This window comes from Abramis brama, assembly GCF_963993115.1.
Source record: "Abramis brama genome assembly, chromosome: 21".
Lineage (NCBI taxonomy): Eukaryota > Metazoa > Chordata > Actinopteri > Cypriniformes > Leuciscidae > Abramis > Abramis brama.
Window position 1 is genome coordinate 32,005,883 of NC_139983.1, and position 25,149 is coordinate 32,031,031.

Below are 25,149 nucleotides of genomic sequence, written 5' to 3' on the forward strand. Positions count from 1 at the left end.
TTTGTTTTTTTTATATAAACATTTGGATTTCGATGTTTGTTTAAAAACCCCATACACATTAAAAGAAGGCCCCAAGAAAAAGAGATCAGAATAACACAGAGACTTGGGGCTTATTTATACATACACTACACTATACTGTTCAAATATTTGGGGTCAGTAATGATTTTTAATTATTATTTTAAGAAATCATTACTTTTATGCAGAAAGAACACATTAAATTGATCAAATCATTTGTTACCAAAAATATTTCAATCAAAATATGTTCATTTAAGTCCTAAAAACACATGTATCATGGTTTCCACAAAACATTCACTGTTTTCGTCATTAGCCCTATTCGCACGGGATTAGTATTACCTAGGGACCTCCGGTAATTTGTAATAATCGCAGAGGTCGTCTGTGATTTTTATCCCGTGCGAATCTGGCATGTCTGTAAAAATGTCTGTAAAAATTCCCCCGAAAATTACCTACTGTATTTCGGCCAACACAGGGGTCCTCTGATAATACCAGTCCCGTGCGAATCCCCATGTCTGTGATTTGGGCTGTTTTTCTGTGAGCCTATCGTTTCCTAAAGAACATAATAACCATTATGGGCCGTTTAACAGTCCATTTTACGTCTGTATTAAAACTATATTAACAATAAAATCTCTCGATATGCTCTACTCCAATCCGATTATAGTTTTTCTCCAATAAAAACTATGAAGTGCTGCAAAAGAGAAAACAAACTAACGTTACAGTAAAGACGTGATACGGAAACGTTAAATTAAGTATTTTGGCGCAACATGGAAGCTCTTTTGGAAAGTTTGGACGCTTTTTGTGGTAGTGTAATTTAGTAGTCTGTATTGTGGAGCATTTCTTTGTCTCACACGGCCTCTAAAGACGTCCATCCTGTAAGTATCTCAAGAAATCAAAGTGTGAAAGAGTAAAAATTATATAAAATGAAATAAACCAAATAAAATGAATAGAAAAACAAGCCTATCGCGACGTTTCGGTATTTATAATACCTTCTTCAGGCAGGCTTGTTGTAAATATGGACAAAGAATAAAAGAAAAAGAAGATATATATTTATACAATAATATGATATGCTATAATATATATATAATATATTTCTCTAATAAATTGGTTTTAAATAAGTTCTTTTTTTGAATTGCAATACTGCAGCGCGATCTTCGTTTCAGCACGTTCAGCTAGTGAAGTGTGAATGGGTGGGCGTACGCTGTAAAGTCCGTAAACTCGAGGGAATTACGAACATGTATTTGCCCGTGTGAATGAGCCACCAAAAACACAGACGTCAGGGGGTAATTTCTTAATTACAGAGGTCCAGGGGTAATACTAATCCTGTGCGAATAGGGCTATTGATAATAATCAAAAATGTTACCTAAACCCCAAATCAGCATATTAAAATGACTTAAGCTTTGACATCAAAGTAATACATTGCACTGCAAAAATAAAAACTCAGGGTATGCAAGGTGTGAGAGTTTACTAGTTTGCACAGCTGCAAGTGTACGCCGTATTCCAGTCAAGAGGTGCACCTGAAAACACTGCAGCCAGAATGACTAGAACAACAACAAAAAAACTGCCGGCGGCAAATATGACCAGTGAGCAGTGAATCAGTTCCCTGGGGAAATATTAATAATAGACAGAGCTGGCAGAACAGAAGGCAGTTCCCCAAATCTGCCTTTGTTGGACCTTATTTGGTTCCTGCTGGAAGGACTAATTCCTTTCAGAGTTATTTTAAAATCTTAAAGTCTGCCTTCTGCAAGTGGAATATGTTCCACAATCACAGCGACGATGAGTGTGCGAGTTTGTCACATGAGCATGAAATCATTGTTTGGTATAATATGTGAGGTCTCAGCTTTAAGTTCTTAACAGAGGGTAGATTTGTTGAATGTAAATTTCAAGTTAAGCATGAAATTGAACATGAAAATTATTGGGCACATGAACGTTATTTTTATTTTATGAAGGCATGTTTTTTTCTAACTATACAGTAAAAAAAAAATTAAAAAAATGCTAAATTATCATATTATTTGAAAAAAATGGTTGTTGCATTTAATGTCTACTCAAACGTATTTGTATATAATGCACAATTTCATATTGCAACGCTAGAATGCATGGGTCAGTAATCATACAGTATGATTACATGGATCTCTATTGTTCATTGTCACTGTAGATTTTGCTGCAATCACTGCTTTTTTTCTTCTTTTTTGTTCATCAGAACAGAGGAATGCATTACAAAGGCATGTTTGCCCACGTATTTAAAACATGTGGCACATATTTGCCCCGGGCCTGGTTCACTATGACACTGAATCCTTTGATGACTTACCTTACTAAGTCAGTCATACAAGATCCCACCACTACAACACTCACGTCTGCAGGCATGACCTGATGACATTCATAATAACAAAAACAACAACATTTAGACTGAATATAAAAAAAAAAACTATGATTATTTGACATTATTTACATAGATTTCTAATGAAATCTTGAGATTAAATTTCAGAGAACAACAATTAAATGCTTAAACATTGGTAGTTGTGATCCACATTAAACATGCCTACTCTAATGTGGATGATTATTTCAGGACTGGATCATGTGATTGACAACAACCATGGAAATCCTTCATTAATTCAATCCCTTCGCGTGTAGGCAACATATGTGAATGGTGGAGTGTTAATCTGCTCAAATCTCCCAGCATGCCTCAGGGGACTGTAAAAGCCTGCCGCTGGCTAAGGAACAGCCTACATTTTCTCAAAATAACTGAAGTCCAGGCTGCATTTTCTGCATATTTAGATTCAAATCAATCTTAATGGTTTGAATAGCTTCAAGTGTTTCTGCTGTTTGGGCCTAAGACTTAGATATGATCCTCTCTGCACGATAAAACGAACAAAGAGAGTCGAAATGTGATAAAAATAATTTAATCGTGTATTAAATGTATGGCTTTATTATTTCATGGATGTCTAAGGAGAAAATATTGTCATGAAAGTAAGATGCAACAAATTATTCAGTCAGAATAATTTGACAATCTGACAAAATTAAGTCATTAGTTCCTGCAGAAACAAAATGTGCAGTGTTGGGAATAACAATATCTAGTTAGGTTGATACAATCTTGTTAAAGGAGGTAAGAAGTGTATTTTATTTACAATCAGAGACATTGCGTGAAAATGTTTGAGGATTTTTACAAAACTGTTTATCTAGGCTGGTTTAGCTGGGCAGTGGTTGAGTCTACTAATTATTTTTCTATTGATTCTACAAAGTCTACTAATTCGTTTGCACCGTCTAATATCTACACTGGAAAAAATATGTCTAAAGTTGTAAATAAAACTATTATACTAAAATAAAAATATTTCAGTTTTCTACTTCAATGTGTTTTTTGCTATTTCTTTGTAATTGTTTGTGAAATTTACTAGCAATTCCTGAGTGCATGTTATTCAGTTTATATGATATACATATCTGTACATTTATTAAAACAATTATATATATATATATATATATATATATATATATATATATATTTCCTCTATATTTCTAATACTGTATTATATTGCATTATTTACATTTTTGTTTCTTATATTATTGTTATATTTCATTTCTGTACTTCTGCACTGGAAGCTCCTGTCACCAAGACAAATTCCTTGTGTGTGTGTGTGTAAACATACTTGGCAATAAAGCATTCTCATTCTGATTCTGATACTTGATTAATCATCTCATTCACAAGAATTCATGCAATATCACATTAAATAATTTCAAGTGTATAATTAATTTGCATTTAAAATCATTTGGTACATAATAATATTTTACATTTTTACCTATTTGTCCACTGAATAAAGCGATATCTAACCTGCCAAAGCAGCACTTTGTACTCACGTCTATCTGACAGCACATAAACACATGTGACGAGACACAAGCCCATTTTGAGCTGTCACAGTATTCGCCTGTTTTTAAAATTAAGAATTTATGCTTTCAAACGAGATTAAACATATTTAGCATCTATAAAATGTATATATGTTTAATAAAGTATACTATTGAACACACGCACGTATTATTCACGTAAGTCATTCAGGAAAGCCGTGGTAAAACTATCAGGCATATTGATAAACATCCATAAACAAGTCTCAATAACAACAGCGGAAGTGAGGAATGAGTTAATACTCGAAAGTTGTTCTACATTACACATAAAAGGTACTGAAACGGCATTTGTTACGTACGAAAATTTTACTTGATCGAAACGACTTCTTTGATAAAGAAAGAAACATAATTAGCATAGAGAAACTCGTTCATAGTGCAGGATTAGCATGCTAGCCGGTCTGTTAGCATATATTTGCAGCTGCTAAAACATAAACAAAATCAAATCAAACTACACAACAAACACAAATTCTTCGATTCACTCATCCACATGTGTTGTGGTAGTGTTGTTGTTTTGTGTGTCATTGCAGCTGCTCGACAGTATTAGTAAATATCATCAGTGTTATTAATGTGTTCCATGATAATAATGTGTTACACAGCTGAATATCACGCTGATTACTATTTTTTTATTTACGTTTCCTGTCTAAACAAGATTTATGTATTTAATACTGTGGGAATCCACTTATTAATTAGTGTCAACAAGGACAATACAGCCTATTCTGTTTTATATCTCTTACTTAAAGGGATAGTTGACCCAAAAATGAAAATTCTGTCATCATTTACTCACCCTCAAGTTGTTCCAAACCTGTATGAATTTCTTCTACTGAACACACTCACAAAAAATATATATATTTTGAAGAATGTTCAAAACAAACAGTGGATGGTAACCACTGACTTCCATAGTATTTTTTCCTACTATGGAAGTCAATGGCTACTGTCAATTGTCTTGTATCTGGACTTTAAAGTGGACTCAAACCTCTTTTAGTTGTAATAGAGTCTCAGTCTACATTGCATTCACACTGGTGTTTTTAGGAAGCCAATTAATACAAATATAATAATACAAATAATAGTATTATTAATATCCCTAAAGGCCTGTTCACACAAAGAACGATAACTATAAAGAAAACTATATTAATGTCCACAGTATTGTTCTGTTTATTTGAAGTGTGTGCTTTAGTTTTGTCGTCCGCCACTTTAAATGCTCAAGCTCTTTAAAGCAGAATGAATTGTCAATGTTTTTATCGTTCAACAGCTGGAAATAAATCGTTCTGAAAGTGATTCCAACGAAATCGTTTCTCAGTGCCGTTATTGTTATAGTTTTGGTATGAGTGGAATCTTCTATTCTTTTATATTTACAACGATTTTTAGAACTGCATCTTTATTGTTATCGTTATAGTTATTGTCCTTGGTGTCAACGGGCCTTAAGACAGTAATATATAGTCATATGATTTCGATGTGAGTTTGATGGACACATGCTTTTCCAAAGCAATGGCTCATTTTATGTTATTATGCGAAGAGAAGAAATTATTTTTGGCGTATATAGGACAGAATAGACCAGGGTTTGCAACTCTGGCCCTCAAGATCCCTCTCCATCCCTGATCAAACTCAACTCTGTATCTCTCTAGTAATCCTGAACACCTTGATGATCTTGTTCAGGTGAGTTTGATCAGAGTTAAACAGTGGATCTCGAGGGCCAGAGGTTCACACTCCTGGTTTAGACTATGGCGCTATTTACCTTACAACTCATGGAAAACTCTCATAATGACTGAACATCTAAATGTCTGTATTGTCATGCTGTCTGATCTTTTGTGTGTAAGATGAACAGTCTGTCTCCAGAAGTGGCACTGAGCCGGATCTCTCCTGAGCTCCGGCCTTTACTCTGCACTGTGGTGCGCAACGGACGGGTCGGTTTAGACTCCTCTGGCTGTCTCCGGATCACTGACCTCAAGACTGGGTGAGTGTTCTGGGAACTATGCAAAAAGTCATATCTTTTAGGGAACAATGTATTCGTTGATGAATATGACTAATATCTAATAGGCTACAACTAAAATAGCCTACTTTTGAATTAAAATCTTATCACAATTGCTCAATCAGTATTCCAGAAAGCTGAGGGGACTTTTCAGAGTTGATCAATCAGGCTTACCATAAAACGCTACTTCTTCAAATATCTAGATTAAAAGTAATATCAAGACAAAAAGAACTGCAGTGCAATATGTTTGTTGAAAAAGAAATTGGCTGTAATTTGTCTATCCCTCGCTGAGCTTTACAGTTCAGGGCCTGGTTTCCCAAAACGTTCTTATCGCTAAGTAGTTCTTAACCTATTCCTTAACCTCTCTCTTAACGTTATGGCACGATTCCCGACACGTTCGTACGCTAAGTATATCTTCTGCTTTCGTAAGGTTGGTCTGGACCACTCTTAGCTTTACCTTATCACTGTTGCAGGTCTACACGAATATAATTCTGAAGTTTTAATACACCCAGACAGTGTTCAATTAGACTAATTCAAGTGTTTTCATGCAAAGAATAAAATTGTCATTACACGATTGTTGTTAGATTTTTAATTATATTATTATACAATATTATTAATTTAATTAAAAAGCGCTTTTAAAGGCCAGTGAAAGCATAGGCTACTGTCAGTTAAGTCCTATTCGGACGCTAATATTGTTTCTCATGGGCTTTTATGGTATTTTAAACATTTATAGGGGTGAGTCGGTGATTTTAGTGCCGTCCGAATCCATAATATCAGTGTTTTTTCTCACCCAACCCGTGTAAAAATCCCTGGCCAAATTAGTACCTACTGTTTTTTGACAAACAGGTCGTGTGGTAGGCTAATTTAATTGCCGTCTGAATCCACATCTCTGAGTTTACAAGAAGAGATTCAAAATTCACTGTTTAAACCCTTTTTGATCACTGCCGAGCACCGAGATGTAGGCCTACACTTTTATTACTGAAATGCTGGAAAGTATTTCCAAGAACAATATTTCATCGCAGCTCCACCTCAGCGAACAAAAATGGGAAAGAGAAGAAAGCACGTACAAATTTGAAATGGTTATTATGGCAGCAATATATGATACAATTTAAAAATATGTAGGCTAGGCTATTATAGGCTATTATAGTTTGGATTATTTTTTATAATATCCCATGAGTCCTAATAAATGCAATTTCAACTATTTCTGAAGTGCTTCTTTTATAAAGAACACCACTTTCTCACATAAGCAGCCCCTGCATGAGAGAATAATTGATTCTCGAGCCGTCGATATCAGCAGATTCACCACCATCGCCACGGACAGCACCAGTAACGTCGCACGTAAGAAGGTATATCTTAAACAGCTTCCTAAGGTATGGTTCGGGGAACACACTTAGGAACATAAACAACTTTGGTAAGATATATCTTTCGAGTCTTCTTAGCGCGCTAAGAGTGAGCGTTATCGGGGAACCGGGCTCAGGGCCTTTACGATTATTGCAGACCCATTTCATGTAGTCTTAATTCAAATACATTATTAACTATATTCACAACTATATTAACTATACAGTCACTTGTTTTAATTGGTTACATAGTTTCTTGTGTCATGAGGTGAGTTTGACTTAACCCGGACGGGGCGCAGGCCGATCAGTGCCTGACAAACGCAATGCATTCTGGATAGAAAGTTTGTCCGGCTTTGTTCGGTGCCACTGGCGCGTTACGTTCACCACGTGTGCCGTTAAAGTTAACGAGAACAGCCGCCTGTGTCATGTGCTTCAGTTGATGATGACACCGCTGTTTCACGATTGGCCGAGTTTCACCAAATCAGCATGTTAGAATGATTTCTGAAGGATCATGTGACACTAATGTAAGTAATGATACCGAAAATTAAGCATTGATCGCAGGAATAAATTACATTTTAAAATATATTGAAGTAGAAAACATTTAAATGGCAGTAATATTTCACAATATTACTGTTTGTATTGTATTTTTGATCAAATAAATGCAGACTTTTAAAAAAAAATTATAAAAAAATCCTACTTATTCCAAACTTTTGACCGTTAGTGTAAATGCACTTCACATGTACATGTTCAGGAGGGCATATTGAACGCTTTGAAGTGCCTCAAAATCATGCCAAGTTATCAAAGTATTGACAGTTCTTTTCTTCTTTTTTCCCTTCAGCTGCACATCACTAATGCCTGGTCCTTGCTGTGACAGATTTAAACTTCATATTCCATATGCCGGAGAGACTCTCAAATGTAAGTAGTAGTTCTCTTCTAGAGTATGAACTGATCCGAGATCATATATGAAGTAGTGGTTTGCAATAGTTATTCTTGCAGCCTCCTGCAGAGTTGTTCCTCTTTCCTGATATGCTGAAATAGTGTTTATTTAATGTGTGGCCCTTAGTAATGTGCAGTGATGCATTACTGATTTATTGCATTTTCAAACCACAGTGATAAATCATGTTGTTGTTTTATACTCATTACCTACAGAAAACTGTAGAAATGTGAAAAACAGGAAAGTGCAAAACACTGTGGTAGCTCTGTTTTTAATATCTGACATGTTCTTATAAACTTCAGCTCTGGAATTTGTCATCAAAGTGCTATGAAGTGATTGATTAAAACCTTATTAAAGCTGAGGTGATATTTTGTGTTTAATGAGCGGAGTGTATTTGAGTTCATGACAATCATGTTAGTAATTTAGTATCTCATTCTTGCTATGGCAAACATCACTATTATTTATACTTAAACGAATAGTATGAAATTTCTGTCATAACTCGCCCGCATACTGTTTCACATATTCATAACACTTTTGTGGAACACAAAAGAAGATATTTTGAAGAATGTTTCTACCATTTTGGTTCAGTGGGGTCCAAAAAGCCCTAAAAGCAAATCAAATTAATCCATACGCACAGGGTTATTATTGTTAACTAAATTTTTTTTAATTTTATTTCAGGTAGTTCCCAAAGCAACATTTATCATATTTGTTTAGTTTAAGGTTTGGAGTACTAAAATAACAAAAACTAAATAAACTAAAAACAAAAGCTTAATAAACAAAATGACAAACACATCATAATTAAATATAAAAAGTAAAGTGTAAAAAATATACATAAAAATAAAAAATCTGAACAAAAACTATATGACCAATATTAAAATAACAGTGCTTACGACTCGCCAAGTTCCCCAGGTAAGTTGTCGAATACGTTTGTTGTACAGTCATAAATTATACTTTATTGATCCTGAAAACAGAGGGGCGCCATACTAATATTGCTATGAGAATATAATAGAGACTTGCCGAATAGAGTTGCGCAATTAATCGTTAACAGATCTCGATCTCTATTCAAGCACCCACATGATTTTATTCCTAAAATGACAGTGATTCGGCCTTGTCTATTAAACCTTTGACAAGTACGATCAAGTACGTTGGCGTTGATGCTAAACCAGAGAGAGTAGTGGTCATGTTTAGGTGTGAAACAGCTTCACAAACGGTCTTTTCAACCACACAGTATCATTATTAATTCATATTATTGCAGAAGTACTGGGATAAAAGTTTATAGTTCGGATGCAAACATTGATGCATACGGAAGCAATCAAGATAGAGCAAATCACCTTTTGAAAGTAACATGATGCTTCAAATAAATAATGTATCAATACAGCGTTACACCAGTAGGTGGCGACAAGTGACTGTAAAAATATAGATTTTTCATTGAATCATTCATTCAAGAGATTCGTTCAAAAACGCTAATTCATCCAGTAATAAAGCAAGTAGTCTCAGCCTCAGACGTCACGGCCACGCACCGTTGGCTGATCTGTTGGCACACTTTTCTGGAAACACTTCAGGAGTTTCAAAGTCGCGATCTGATTGGTTGAATTCTACAGGATGTCCGGGAGACGTGTGTGTCGCGTTCTTTATCGGTCCGCCTGAAAACAAATGCCGTGACGCCAAAACCCCTCGTGGAAGAAGAACGCCGTTGTGTTTACAACCGTGACAATGAGCGCTTACCAGGATCAACTAAATGCTGGAATATCAAAAGTATGTGAAGTTCACGGCTCCATTATTGCCGTAAACTTGCACAACGTTCTTGAATGAATAATTTATTAGATGCACGCCGGTCTGTTATTGTAGGAACATCGACATTATAGTGTCATGCCCCCTAAACATGACGCGGACTGTGATTGGTGGCAATGTCAATCAAACGTCCTTTTGGGCGTTCCTTGGCCAAGAAAAGCTGCAATAGTCTGAAGGTCTGGGCGTATTTATGAGTCATTGAATCATTCATTCAACCCAATTAAAAAAAATTAAATAAAAATCTATTCAAATTAATTAATTATTTTTTTTAAATAGACTGCAGTAACCAACATTTTGTCAGGACCTCTAGTAAATTACATGTTATTTTGTTTAGTTGTCTATTAAGAATCATGATCTCTATTTTAAACAATAAAATCCTGATTCTCAGTTTATCCCGAATCATGCAGCTCAACTTCCTGACATGAGCATCACAGCATGTAGGAGCCCAGGCCTAGAAATCTTAATTTCTGTTTATTAGCTTTATCTTGTAATTGATTGCATTGTACTCTCTAAAAAAATGCTGGGTTGTTTCAACCCATGTTTGGGTCAAATATGGACAAACCCAACCGTTGGGTTTAAAATTGTATTTAAAAATGTAAACCAATGGTTGGGTTTGTCCCAAGCGTGCCGCACAAGCCCTGAAAAGTGAAGCCAAAACGTCTCGATCGCCCCCCGGTGACTGGTCCTAGTATAGGTCATAAGTCCCGCCTCCCCGTGTTATTCAACGGGACGTGAGACCAACTAAACAATTAAATTACACTTCAAATAGCTTTTTTCCAAAGGTGGTTTCTTTCATTTGCTGTCGTTTTTATCACGCTGATGTAAGTTCAAGTGTCTGTTTCAAAAATAAGTTGCTTTTTAGTTAGTTATGTGATGCGGTGGTGTAACGTCATGATTGACAGCTGTGATTGACAGGTTCTCTGAGCGAAGTAGTCACTGAAGCACCAACAGACATTTTTTCTGGATCTTTGGAGGACTGAGGAGATTGTATTTACTTTATTTTAACAAGCCTCTTGTCGTACTGCAATCAATTTTTAAAAAAGTGTGCAGAATTCACTCTCCCTGAGTGCATTCTGCGAGAGTGAGGGTGGAGCGTTGATTTAGCAGCTTTACTTCCTGCTCACTACTGCGCAGGTCTGGTCCCGAGATCGCTACTGCGCAGACTCAAGTTCCAATATATCAGCGCCATATCGGGACTCTGGCGGCTTCAGTTCTCATCAATGGAAGAGAGCGAAGGGGCGTCGTCCATCTTTTTTTACAGTCTATGGTTTGTCCATATTTGATCCAACATGGGTTGAAACAACTCAACATTGTTTTTAGAGTGTACAATACCATCAATTACAAAATAAAGGAGGCAAACTGGGGTCTTAATTTCCCCATAAACTGGCAGAACTACTTTCTTTAAAGGGTCGTTACACTATGAACATGCTGCAAATGTTAAGCCAAATAAAATGTTTTACACAGATTCTTCAAGATTTGTAATGGCGGTGCACTGAAAGCACAATCCTTTTGATTTGGAAACAAGCTTCTGAGAAGAGCTTTTAGAGGTTTTATCTGAAATGCTTTCAAGTACCACAGCTCAGTGATGTTTAATGAGGTTGGATAGTAATTATAACTTGGCAATGATCTTAATTGGGAGTTCCTGTTATAGCTCTGAGTCATGAGACACTCAAACACTCAAGCAGTTTTTCACGGAGGCCACATATGAACATATTTCTCGGAGCTGGAGTTGATCATGTAGTCTGGCAATGAGCAATTGAGGTTACTCAATGAAGCTCTCTTTCTTTTGGAGCTTTGTGGCTTTCGACTTGTTCGTTATATTGTGATTTAATGTGTGTCTGATCCGAAGAATTATAAGAAAAACTATGGGTTGGTTATTGGAGAAGTTTGGTTGTTGGTAATTTTTGGGACATGCGTGAGGCAGTGCTTTTAGTTGTGCACTATCAGAGTGCATTAGTGGCCTGAGCTCAAGTGTAAATTAAAATGGAAAATCAAATTTAGTACAAAAATGGAGGCGCAACTGAACGACACACACACATTCTTAACACTGTGTCACAGTTAACCACAATAAATCATAGTAATCAGTATTTGAATTACATCCACATTCTTACGTTAAGTAATAACATGCTCCTCTGTTCAAGAAGTAGTCCATTAAACATTTAGATTTTTCCCCCCAATAAATTAAAATAGGCCTAGTCTTTTTTTTTTTTTGGTATTGTTTAGATAGAAACAGGTCTGAATGATTTTCTTGGAAAACCGATGTGTCCACTTATCCATTATTCATAATATCTATTATGGATAGATAGTAGAGACACATCAGACTTTTTTCAGCCTCTAAGTAATCAAGAAAGATAGCAGAGTTAAGTGTTGGAAGGAATCGTCTCCTGGGTTTGATTTTGCAACTGACGGTGGCTGACAGCTGACAATCGACTCAAGATCTTTTCATAACTCTTGCCTTTGTTTTGCCTAAGAATTACAAATCTATTCAAATCATCACACTCCATATCGTATGATTTTGATGCATCTGTGTTTTCTAAATGTTGAAGTACACCTGCTGTGGTGTTGTGCTTTATTTCTCGCATCAGAGGAATTCATTTTCTCCAGTCCAGATCAAATAGAAAGTGTTATTATCAATGGGTCAAGTGTTCACGAAAAAGATGCATCTTTAGCCGTTTCTTGAAAATGGCTAAAGACTCAGCAGTACGGGTTGAGTTAGCAGGTCATTCCACCAGCAGGGAACAGTCAAGGTAAAGGTCCATAAAACTGATTTTGTGCTTCTTTGAGGATGGCACCACAAGGCGCCGTTCACTTGCAGAACACAAGCTTCTCAGGACACACAAGTCTGAGGTAGTGAGTGTAGGTATAGGGGTGGAGAGCCAGTGGCTGTTCTGTAGGCAAGCATCAGTGCCTTGAATTTGATGCGAGCGGCTATTGGCAACCAGTGCAAATTGATGAAGGGCGTTTTCACACCTGAAAGTCCACGCCAAGGTCCGAACCAAAGTTCATGTTTTGATACATTGTATACATTCGGTTAGTTTTGGTTTGGTTTCACATTGCAATTATGCGAGCGCACTAAAGAACTTTACATGACGACTTGCGTCCTGTCGTCATCATATGTGGGCTATATCTTGACATTGATTGGTTTGTAAACGGATCTGCGTCTGACGTCAGTGTGTTGTCAATTCGACGGGTAACTTTGACAAGAATGAATGAACAGACGCATATCGTTGCCACTATACTGTTATTATTACGGCATTACTCCCTGCAGCACCAGCTATACTCGAGGCTACTTCAAATTCGCCAAATGAACATCCTCGTTGTGCGAACATTTTATCGTCGCCGGCAGGAAAGGAGGAGAAGACTGCAAGCAATCCTGATTTTTTTTCCTGCTATCTTCTGTCTTCTTCTCTCAGTTGTTTTAGGCTACGCGGGAACCACCAGAACTTCCTGTAAATGGTCTGAAAGTCCGAACCATACAGAAAATTATTTCACACTAGAAACGAACCAAACCTTTGTTCAGTTTGATCCGTACCGAGACTACCTCTTTTCGTCAGACCAAATTTCATCAGTTTGGTCCGGACCGTGGTCTAGGGGAGGTTTCACACCTGTAATTTTGATTCGGATCAAACTGAAAAGTCCAAAAATCCGGACCAAACAAGGTAGGTGTGAGAGGGCCTGAAGAGAGGTGTGACGTGCGCTCTCTTTAGCTCGATAAAGACCATTCTCACTTCAGTATTCTGGATCAGTTGCAGAGGTTTGACAGTGCAAGCTGGAAGGTCTGCCAAGATAGCATTACAATAGTCCAGTCTGGATAGAACAAGAGCTTGGACAAGGAGTTGTGTAGCATTCTCCGATAGGAAGGGCCTGATCCGCCTAATGTTGTATAAGGCAAATCTGTAGGACCGGGCAGTTCTAGCATTGTGGCCTGTAATCATCAATCACAACTCCAAGGTTCCTGGTTGTCCTGGATGAAGTTATGGTTGATGAGCCTAGCTGAATGGAGAAGTTGTGATGAAGTGTTGGGCTGGCCGAAACCACAAGCAGTTTTGTAGGCATGGAAGAGTTGAAGGTGAAGGTGACATTTGATATGCGAGCAGCTACCGTCGGATCATCCGGCTGAACCGAGAGGTACAGTTGTGTGCAGTGATAGGAAAAGCCCTGTTTCTGAATGACAGATCCTAGTGATGTTATGTAGATGGAGAAGAGAAGTGGTCCAACTATAGAAATAGATTTGTACTGCTTTGCTTTACTTATTAACCGATGTACTTATTTACAGAAAGTAAAATTGATTTCAGGACTGCTGTTGTCACGAAACTTAACATGTCTTCTTTTCTATTTGTTCTGCATAAGAATCAACACATAACACAAGGAAACAGTGAAACAGATCAGCATAGAAAACTCCAATCACAGCAATGCAAACAAGAAGACCAATTGCAATAGTTTCTTTGCTCTTGGTTCGATTTTGAATGGTACACATATAATCAAGTGAACCGGCTTATTTAATGTATGCTAATGGGTGATATAAATCATAACAATATATAATGAAGTAAAATCCCTGACTGTTTCTAAGTAAGAACTAGTTGGAAAGAAGTGTTTTGTTTAAACCACTTTGCCTTCATTGCATGGCAAAGTGAAGAGAGTTGCACAGGTTGTGCATTTCATAACTGTTGCCTGCTCTCGTTTTTTCCTTTTCTTTTTTTTTTCTTTCTGTTGCCGTACTTCCAGGAAGAATGCTGATTGTTTACTTGTGATTGCTCTGGCAGGAGTGCTGACTGTCTGTTGTTTGCATGCAAAGAAAGTGCACCCAGTCCTCCGGCTTTCCGCTCCTCACAAGAGTTTGCCAATGCTGGTACGATGTTTCTCGAGTAGTACCCTCCTCATCTGCCCTCAGGGTGTAAATTTGGGAAGTGCTGCATATTTGCCCAAGATTTCCACTGCTATCTCTTTTCATATATTTGGCAACAGCTTTTCCAAGATGTGACAGATGTATGACAAACATCATCCAGGCTTTTTTCCCCTATGCTCCATCTGTGGAAAATTACTGCCTTGTGTTTGTTTTGCTCTGTTTTTTTTATCCATGGAAAAGAAAGAAAAAGAGAAACAGAATGGCTACAGTATATAAATAGAAATGTGCAGCCTATTATTTGAATATGGTGAAATCTTCAGTTTTTGAGAGGAACTAAGCTACAAAAAAAACAATGCTTGAAACAAAGTCACATGAAACATGGATGATATTTGAGTTATTTGTTTTTTCCGTACATCGAAAGGGAACTTCAACCAATTGTTAAGCTCTGAAAAGCCAAAGAAGTACCGGAAATAGAAAAGACTTGTGCGCTACCACATCTTCTGCTGCCATACAATAGCCATGTGAAGCAGACTGAACTTTACATCATTAGTTAGAAGCTTTCATTAATTGTATCATGAATAGTTTTAATCATTAATTTTATTTTTTCACCTGAGGTATTCATGAGACAAGAACTTTAGCATAGTTTTTGCATATAACTTAATGAGAGCAAGTAGATGATGACAGAATTAATGTTTGAAAAAAATATATTAAAATGACATATTTTTATTATTATTATCATACAGAAATACATACAGAAACTCTACAAAATACACACGTCAACCAAAAAACAAACAAAAACAAAACAGCGATAAACAACAATATAAGACCAGATGAGGAGAAAGGAGAAAAAATAAGGATAAAGAAAGAAAAGAAAAGAAAGACCTTATCATTTAAAATGTATATCCTTTGGGGGTGTTGAGTGTTTTAAGGTATTCAGTAATTTAACATCTTTTACCCTTTCTCTCGTCCCCCTGCTCTCCTCCAAATCCTCCAAACAATAACAATAATAATCAAGTAATATGACTTTATGATTAATATGGCTATCTGTGCACATCCCCACCCAACCCCTGGACAGCATCACGGCTATAACTTATAATTCCTTTCCTCCCCCATTGAAAGACATACACAACAAAAGTTTTTTTTTCTTTTTTTTTCCTCATCATCATCCTCCAGCTATTCCTACACATCCCACCGTTGTCTGTTGGTGGCGATGAGATGTGATGATGCTTTGGACTTTGTGAGATATACAATAGGTTTTTAGCAGATACTCAATCCTTTACAATGCTGCAAACATTTGATTTATAAGTGATGCTCGTTACACTTTATTTTAAGGTGTCCTTGTAATTATACAGTTAAGTGCTGAGTAATATTAATTAACAATATGTTAATTTTGGGTTAGGATCAGGGTTTGGTATAGGGTTAGTTGAATGTGATTATGCATAAATTACTATAATAATACATGTAACGTGTATCAAGGACGCTGTAAAATAAAGTGTTACCACGGTGCTTAATAATGATAAAGAAATAAATAGCCTATGTACTTTGACATGCTCTGGAGAGGTAATTATTATTTTTTTGTACCTATTTTGTTCCCTGAAAGGTATCGCATACGAAAGCTTGTTCATGTGCTTTGTCCTTGCACATGACTTTGACTGATTTCAGAATGATCACACCAACATTTGAGATGCTGTGATGCGATTGGTCCGCTTACGCTCTTTTATACGCATTTATACTGCATTCTTTTATGCGATATCCCAAAATACGCTTAAAAACAGGTGGATTGAAACATAGCTATTGAAAGATCCCGATCAATCCCAGCATTCATAATGTTTACCTCTAGCACACAGATAAAGCCCATCATAATAGAAACACCAGTCCAACAATATTTATATCAGAAGAACATTATTCCCATAGCTAATGTCCATTAGTACTTCATTGCTCTTTGAGAGTTTAGAGTTCCAGGGTCTCAACACAAGTGCCATTAGGCCATAGACTCAAAATAGTCTTTGATATCAACATTGATTGTTCGCTCTAATAGGATCTTGCGTTGGTAAACATCCATGCAACCTTTATCTTTTACATAAAAAGCGTACATGGAACTGTAAGTAGCATGGCATGTTTGGTTCGATTAAAATAAACCCTGATTATTTCTGAAGTGTTTTGTTTCATATGATTTATGAAGTTATTATCTGTGTGATTAACTCTTTTCTTCTTACAGGGGACATCATCTTTAATGCCAGTGACCCAGAACTGCCCCCTGACTTTATCTTCGGAGAGGATGCCGACTTCCTTCCCGAACCATCTGAACTTCCGGTGCGTATTAAGATTATAATTATATGATGCCATTATTATCCTGTATTCTGAATATAGAGCTTTTATATCAATATTGTGATACAGAACAGTAGCTAAGTAGATGGACTATACACATATTATGGTTATAAATAGAAATGTACAAGAGATTGTTTTTTTTCAACATCACTGCAATATCATGCATTCGATGTAGATGTTCTATGTTCAGAGAGAACACATTTAACAAAGCCTGACATATATAAATAGTCGTGTTTTAGTGAAGTGTTTATGCTTGCATTAGGGTCATTCTTACACACACACACACACACACACATAAAAAAAAACTCAAATCTCCAGTGAACCAAAAATGTGCTAGCTGCAGGCTAAACCTCGGTTGTACAGAAATACACCCAAGAAGACAGAACAATGGCTCTGTTATGATTGATATCTTTGAAGATATCTTTTTAACTTCCTTTAGTGCAGTTAGTTAAATCTGATGGCTGGTATCGATGTGCGTGGTCGACTCAGCAGCCAGATTTGACCCGCGGGGCTTCCAGCGTTCTGAAGAGAGGGTGTTGGTGAATTACATAAGCGTTGCGTCTGCACTTAACACTGCCGTTCTTCTGGTGCCGCTTTTAGGATTGCACAATTAGCACCAGAGGCTTCACTGCTCTCACAACACACTCAAAAAGAACAGTCATTTGTTCTTTATTAAGGCATGTTGTTGATTTATTTGTTTGTTGTGTTCACTGAACATCATTTTTGGCATAAAGAGCCACTGTGTATCTCTACACACACAGTGTGCCGCGTGCTTGGCGATTGTGTTATCTTTGGGGTCCGAATTTTAAATGTTTCCACAAAAAAAACAAAAAAACACTGTAAAATCTATTTTTCGAAGTTGCAAATAAAATAAATAAATAAAAAGATTATTGGAGTATGAATTAATGATATTGTTATCTGATTGACTTGAGATTTGTGTGCATGCTAGAAATGTTTTAAAATCCACAAATGCGTACAGTGAGTCATAAATGCTTAAGCTATGATTCATAAATGTTTGCTGCGATCAGGGTTATTATAGTTAATTAAAACTAAAACCACAAATTAAATGTGTTACTTGAAATAAATAATTGTTAATTGAAATAAAATGTAAAATAAACATATTATTTCAGCTATTTGTCAAAGCAACATTTCATTTTCATTTAGAAAAAATAATACAAAAGAAAATAGAGACACATTTAGAAACAATAACTATTAAAAATGACAAAAACACAACAAAATGACTATAACTAAAATGAAAACGGGTTTATATTGACTATAAATTCAATATTTTAAACAATCTCGATGACTCTAAAATAACATGGTTTGTGAGATAAAAATATATTTGTACATGTATTTTATGTATTTTATTTATTTGTTAATTAATTGTCCTAACATATATTTGTGGACTTCATTATTTTATCTCTAAATTTGTTACACTTATTTGTGGATTGAAATCTGTTTATTTGGAAATATGCAATGAGTCTAATCCCAACGTTATGTGTTAAACCTCTATTAATGTATGAAGAGTTGGTGGTCAGAGATGTAGTCCAGCAGACTGTTTCATGTGCACTTGAGACATTTCACAGATCCACAGCATTCAGGTCTGTTGTTCTTCCTCTCAAATCACAGGATGTGTTGTTAAACACTCTTCTTCATAGTGGGTGATTAGCAAATGTATTATTACAAACAATTCATAGGTTGCTGATTCAAACCCCATAAGAAACAAGTCATAATAAGCCATAATTATATTTCCTTGATTGTTTTTATTATATCCATTTTATAAATTAATGCTGTTTTTCTATAGTGACATTGTGTGAAAACCACAAAGGCAAGTTCCACTGACCATTGTCATGTTGCATTCTATTCTATTCTATTCTATTCTATTCTATTCTATTCTATTCTATTCTATTCTATTCTATTCAATTCCATTCTATTCCATCTATTCCATCTATTCTGTTCTGTTCTGTTCTATTCTATTCCGTTCCGTTCCGTTCCGTTCCATTCATTCCATTCCATTCCATTCCATTCCATTCCATTCCATTCTATTCTATCCATAGGCTAAACTTGCTGGCATCTCAATGCTAAATGAATTTGTTAAATTACTCAGTACTGACCAATAATAATCAGGATTCATCATATGGGTTTGTTCCTCAGAGACGATGTTTGCAAAAGTGAGACACAGAGTTTGTGCAAGACGTGGTCTAGATTAGTCTGGACTGTGTTGATTGCTTAAAGCTGTGCTCCAGGCTATTTTTAAGAAAGAAAAAAAATCCCCTGCTTATGTCAGAGTCTATGAGACGGTGACTATTGCTCACCGTCTCTTGAACGCAGCTGAAAACACGAGGGGGGAAGCACCTCTGCGCTGCCAGGGCTTCGCTCTGCCCATGTGTTTGCTTTGCGTCTTTAAGCTTCACCGCTGTGGCTCGAGTGTGTGTGGCTGTGTGCAGCCATTCGGTTTCTTCTCCTGGGATATTTTTCCTTCACTGGTTTGCAGCCAGGATCCCTCTGTCTTGTTCTTCATCCTGTTTATTCTGCACTAAACTGGATTTTTGTGTAACCAAACATGAATGATCCAAAAGGCCTGGGGATATTAGTACGCCACATCATTGGCAAACATAATGTCCAAAAACGGCATTAATTTGTTTAATATGCTCTTACTCTGGCTTGCTCATCTTATTTGCTTTCATCCTTCCCAGACGGTTCTGCTGGTTCAGTCTGTCTGTCAGTGCCTCTCCTGCAAGCTGATCATTTTCACATTACCGTGTGAGAGACTCAAGATCAACAAAGAGCTCTTGCGTCCTGATCTTTCACACCTTAATATCCAGCTCTGTTCCAAAACCTAGTGAGCTGCCTTGCCGTCTACTGCCTGTATAGACAGCTCCCTATGTGTTATAAAACCTCATAAGAAAATGATTTGAAACGCTGTACATAGTCAGCAACTTGGAAGCACACAGGAGACGCAATTCATTCTGCAAATCACAATTTCCAAGAGATGCCCTGATGCTTCTTTTTGCTCTTAGTATTAGCTTTGTAATATGATTTCCTCAAGTTTGAGCACTTATAACATCATGACTAGGCAGAGATTGTGTTACTACCACAAAGACAACAAGTTTGAGAGTCCTTGCGATTAATTTAAAAAGTAGGTGGCGGGAGAATTTGAGTTATGTAAGTAGAATACTGAACGTCTTTAGTTGTGTTTATAATATTATACATTAGGGCTGTACGATATTGAAGAAAAATGTGATATGCGATAACTTATTAAATAATGTGATATTCGATATGCGATACGATAATGCTTAAAGTGTGTAAAATAAACTTAAATTATCTTTAAAATATATTTAAAATTATATAACCTACATACAGTACCAGTCAAAAGTTTGGAAACATTACTATTTTTAATGTTTTTGAAAGAAGTCTCTTATGCTCATCAAGCCTGCAGTTAAAACAAAACAAAACAAAAAAAAAACAGTAATATTATGAAATATTATTACAATTTAAAATAATGGTTCTCTTTTTTAATATACTTTAAAATGTAATTTATTTTTGTGATGCAAAGCTGAATTTTCATCAGCAAGTACTCCAGTCTTTGGTGTCTTAATTATCCTTCAGAAATCATTCTAATATGCTGATTTATGATCAATGTTGGAAACAGTTGTGCTGCTTAATATTTTTTTTATAACCTGAGATACTTTTTTCAGGATTATTTGATGAATAAAAAGTTAAAAAGAACTGTATTTATTTAGAATAGAAATCTTTTGTAGCAATATACACTACCGTTCAAAAGTTTGGGAACAATAACTATTTTTTTTAAAGAAATTAGTACTTTAATTCAACAAGGATGCGTTAAATTGATAAAAGGTGATGGTAACGATTTATATTGTTAGAAATGTTTTTATTTTGAATAAATGCTGTTTTTATGAATAAATGCTGTTAACGTTTTACTCATCAATGAATCTTGAAAAAAGTATTCCAAAAAAATATATTAAACAGCACAACTGTTTCCATCATTGATAATAACTGAGTATCAAATCAGCATATTAGAATGATTTCTGAAGGATCATAAGACACCAAAGACTGGAGTACTTGCTGATGAAAATTCAGCTTTGCATCACAAAAATAAATTACATTTTAAAATATATTAAAAAAGAGAACCATTATTTTAAATTGTAATAATATTTCATAATATTACTGGGTTTTTTTTGTTTTGTTTTTTTTTAACTGCAGGCTTGATGAGCATAAGAGACTTCTTTCAAAAACATTAAAAATAGTAATGTTTCCAAACTTTTGACTGGTACTGTACGTGTTTCACATGTTAAATACTGATTCTTATTAAAGCTACAAAAGTTATTTAGCCAAGAGCAGTGAGTGATTTTCTCTTTGTCTTTTGTTCATGACCCCAGTTATTGCAAGCCATTGCGATATGCATATTGTGATATATACATTTGTGATATTTCGATATATTGTGCAGCCCTATTATACATGTTCATCAACATCACATGATATGCACTTTATACATGAACAGCAACAAACAATATGCTAACATTCCATGTGAAGATAAAGAGAACGTGATTATCTTTCATTACTCCCTTCGCCAAGTCTGTTCCAAACAGCCACGTTATAAGGACACAATTGACGTTTTGATATTAGCATGTTTGCTAAGCTGACAACAAATATATCCACACTTTTTCTCACTGTTATTTGGTGATTCTGATTTTCACATGGCCAGCATTCAGATGCTGGACACTGGCTTGTTTTCCAGCTACATGTAATATCGCCCAGTTTTCACACTCCTGTGAGGAATTCCTGATGTCTCAGCAAAACTTGGGCTTGTTTACAGTCTGTCACAACTTAGTATTATTAGCTGCTAACCACCATTTTGTTTCCATGCCCCGAATGGTGAGTTTACGTGAAACGCTGACACCAGAAGATTTATTACGGTGTGAAAAGTAGTGTTACCAGAGTCTTCTCATCATTTCTTTTTTTTTTTTTTGAGTAAAGTCAAATAATGTAGTTTCCTTTTACAGTTTTTTTTAAGTTTTAATTTTGTAAATATCTGTCTTATTACAGACACATTAATAGAGATCGCTATTAAATTTCCCCCAAAAGTGACATTTCTGTTATCATTTATCAACATTTTACAACAAATTTTGTAGAATGAAGCTCTAAAAGTGTTGAAAACACACAATAAATCAGCAACTGTACTTTATATGACTTCTTATGCTTTTGATGAAGCCAAACGCTAGCTTTGTGTGAGGCACAGACCAAAGTTTAATTTGTACGTGTTTGTGCACATTAAAATATGGGTTATGACGACATGTAATCAGTGATCTGTCACAAAATATACAGATCAGTGACATGTGTCGCCAAACCTGTCTTGATGTGCAATGCATGAATGCAAATAAGACTTCTTTCATATTTTAGGCAAATATGACAAAAACATATTTCCAATGCAATACACCATTAACAATAGAGATGCCCTGAGGCTCCTTTCTGCTCTTAGTATTGGCTTTGTAATATGATTTTCTGAAGTAAACGCACTTATAACATTATGACGATGCAGAGATTGTGTTGCTACCACAAAGATCGCAAGTTTGATTTGGCTAGCTGAGATATCACTGTTTGAAACACAATATGACTCAGCGAACTCTAAAGAGCAGCGGCTGTAGCAATTTCATTCAGATACTTTTCATTCACACAGCACCTGAGCACCCGAGAGCCTCAAGCCTTGGCACTTTCTTTGATGAAGGTCAGAGCCGGCAAACAGATATCTGTACCAAATACCAGTTTAGAAAAGCATGAAGGGTCAGAATAATTTGTGTTAACACTTAAAAATGAGACAGGCAATTCATTGAAAAAATAAATGCTGTTTTTTGTGTGTTTTTTCAGTTAATGCATTCCCTGTGAATCAAACCCATGATTTTTTTTTCTTTGCTAGTTCCATGCGCTCAGTCCTTACTTTAGAACATTTATGCACATTAGCTTGAACCTGAAAATGAAGTGTTTTTTTTGTTTTTTTTTTGCTTGATTTGAGGTAAAGAAGAACAAGAGGTAAAACTTTAGTTTAGAGTCCAATTCTCACTATTAACTAGTTGCTTATTAGCATGCATATTACTAGGGTATTGGCTGTTTATTAGTATTTATAAAGGACATATTAATGCCTTATTCTGCATGACCATATTCTACATCCCTTAATAGCCAATACTTAAACTTAACAACTTAAGTTTATTGAGACAAAAGTCGTAGTTAATAGTGAGAATGGACCCTGATCTAAATATATTCATATGACTTTATTGAAAAGTTTAAGAAATTTTGTTCTTAACCCGTTCAAATAGACAGCAGGACATGCATGACTGAAGTATCTCCCCAGCACTGAACAATGAGCAGACTGACAATTGTGTGAAAACTGTTAGATCGGATCTCCATGTCTAAAAAGATCAGATCCATCCGACACTCGATCCTGTCAAGAGAAATTTGTTTTGTCTGTAATCCAAAACCGGTACAACCTGTCAGCAGCAAGTCTTGTCTGGTGCCCAAAACTCTTGTTAACAGTCTTCTATCAGCCTGAGAGTTTGACTGAGAAAGACAGAGAAGAGCAGAAACAAGAGACGGTGTGATCAAAAGAGCAGTTCATTGAATAATCTGTTCACACTTTAGTTTAGGGTGCAAATCTCACTATTATCTATGACTTTTGCCTCAATAAACACCTAATTACTGCTTATTAATAGTTAGTAAGGTAGTTGTTAAGTTTAGGTATTGGGTAGGATTAAGAGATGTAGAATATGGTCATGCAGAATATGGCATTAATATGTGCTTTATAAATACTAATAAACAGCCAATACCATAGTAATATGCTTATAGGCAACTTAAGTTAATTGTGAGAATTGGACCCTAAGTGTTACCAGTGATCTTAATTGCTTATGTTTCAGTGTTCGGACTTCGTCTGACCAGTACAAATCCAACAAGTGTTATTATCCCAATGGAAAAGCAATGGAAAATTACTGCGTCACAACCTTGTCCTGCATGTGATGTTAAAAACCTTGAAATTGAGACATTTTCTATTATCTCTTACTTATGAAGACAAACATCCCTTTGAATCTCACAATCGGATTAAACAACAACAGATAGGAAATATAGTCATATAATAGCATAAAATTACGTAAATTAATAATAATAATAAAATGGTGAATAAATGGTTAAATGATAAATCAAATGACAACTACATAAATGAAGTTAGATCATATAAAAACAAAGAAAATAAAACTAGATGTATGGTTGTTGTCTTAAAGTAACACACAGGTTGCAATTGAGAATCCTTAGATCCTTGAAAACTAAAAAAAGACACTTCATTACAATACGGTTTTGTTCTACAAAGGTTTTTTTTTACAGTTGTGATGTAGTTTGACCATCATTAGTTGGAGAACCTTAACAATGCTTCATTTTCAGACTGAGCACAGCCAATCCTGTTGTCTAATGTAACAGTGACCCAAAGTGATTCAGCATGCTGTGAAGAGGGCCAAAAACCATAATTTATTCCAATCTTACATAATTCCTCTAACCAGACCATTCACTTGCACAATTTGGTGGAAAGTTTATGATTAAGTGACGGTACTTCCCCCACTACATTTGGGTTTACGAAGCCGGACATCAATTAGCAATTAAAGCACTGATATGTTTCAGGCGAAATCAAAGAATGATCTGGTGTGACATCTTTTAGAACAAAATCAAGTCAAAAGGAAGTTGATTTGGAGTTTGTTTTAAGGAGTTTGAAACAGCTTGCCAAAGTGAACTTTACTAAAAAAAAGTGGGGGTTATGTAATAGATTGGTGTGGCTCTGGGGCTCCGCCTTCTTTGATGAGGAAATCTTCTCCAGTTAATTTTTTTTCTGAACACAAAAGAAGAGATTTTGCAGAATGTTGGTAATCAAACAATTGATGGGCCCCATTGACTTCCATAATAATTTCTTTTCTATACTATGGAAGTCAATGGGGTCAACTGTTCAGTCTACCCAACATCAACTGTTTGGTTACCCATATTCTTCAAAATA

The 25,149-nt window shown here is 35.8% G+C and overlaps 2 protein-coding genes across 5 annotated transcripts in view; one reads left to right on the forward strand and one right to left on the reverse strand.

Moving 5' to 3' along the window:
• Window positions 1-4,820, reverse strand: part of rbks (ribokinase) — a 35,180-nt gene extending 30,360 nt beyond the window's left edge. Inside the window, exons 1-2 of one of the 4 annotated variants that reach the window (XM_084096580.1) lie at window positions 4,688-4,820; window positions 2,321-2,379 (exon numbers count right to left, since the gene is read on the reverse strand). In XM_084096580.1, coding sequence (XP_083952706.1) covers window positions 2,321-2,376 — 56 coding nt within the window. In that variant the 5' untranslated portion in view covers window positions 2,377-2,379; window positions 4,688-4,820. Of the gene's footprint in view, window positions 1-2,320; window positions 2,380-3,803; window positions 3,913-4,687 lie in introns of those variants that run through there. The other 3 variants (XM_084096577.1, XM_084096578.1, XM_084096579.1) reach the window with 3 other exon arrangements.
• Window positions 4,079-25,149, forward strand: part of babam2 (BRISC and BRCA1 A complex member 2) — a 96,236-nt gene continuing 75,165 nt past the window's right edge. The window contains exons 1-4 of the mRNA XM_084096576.1: window positions 4,079-4,176; window positions 5,718-5,854; window positions 8,045-8,121; window positions 16,996-17,090. Of these exons, the coding sequence (XP_083952702.1) occupies window positions 5,718-5,854; window positions 8,045-8,121; window positions 16,996-17,090 (309 nt within the window). The 5' untranslated portion in view covers window positions 4,079-4,176. The remainder of the gene's footprint in view (window positions 4,177-5,717; window positions 5,855-8,044; window positions 8,122-16,995; window positions 17,091-25,149) is intronic.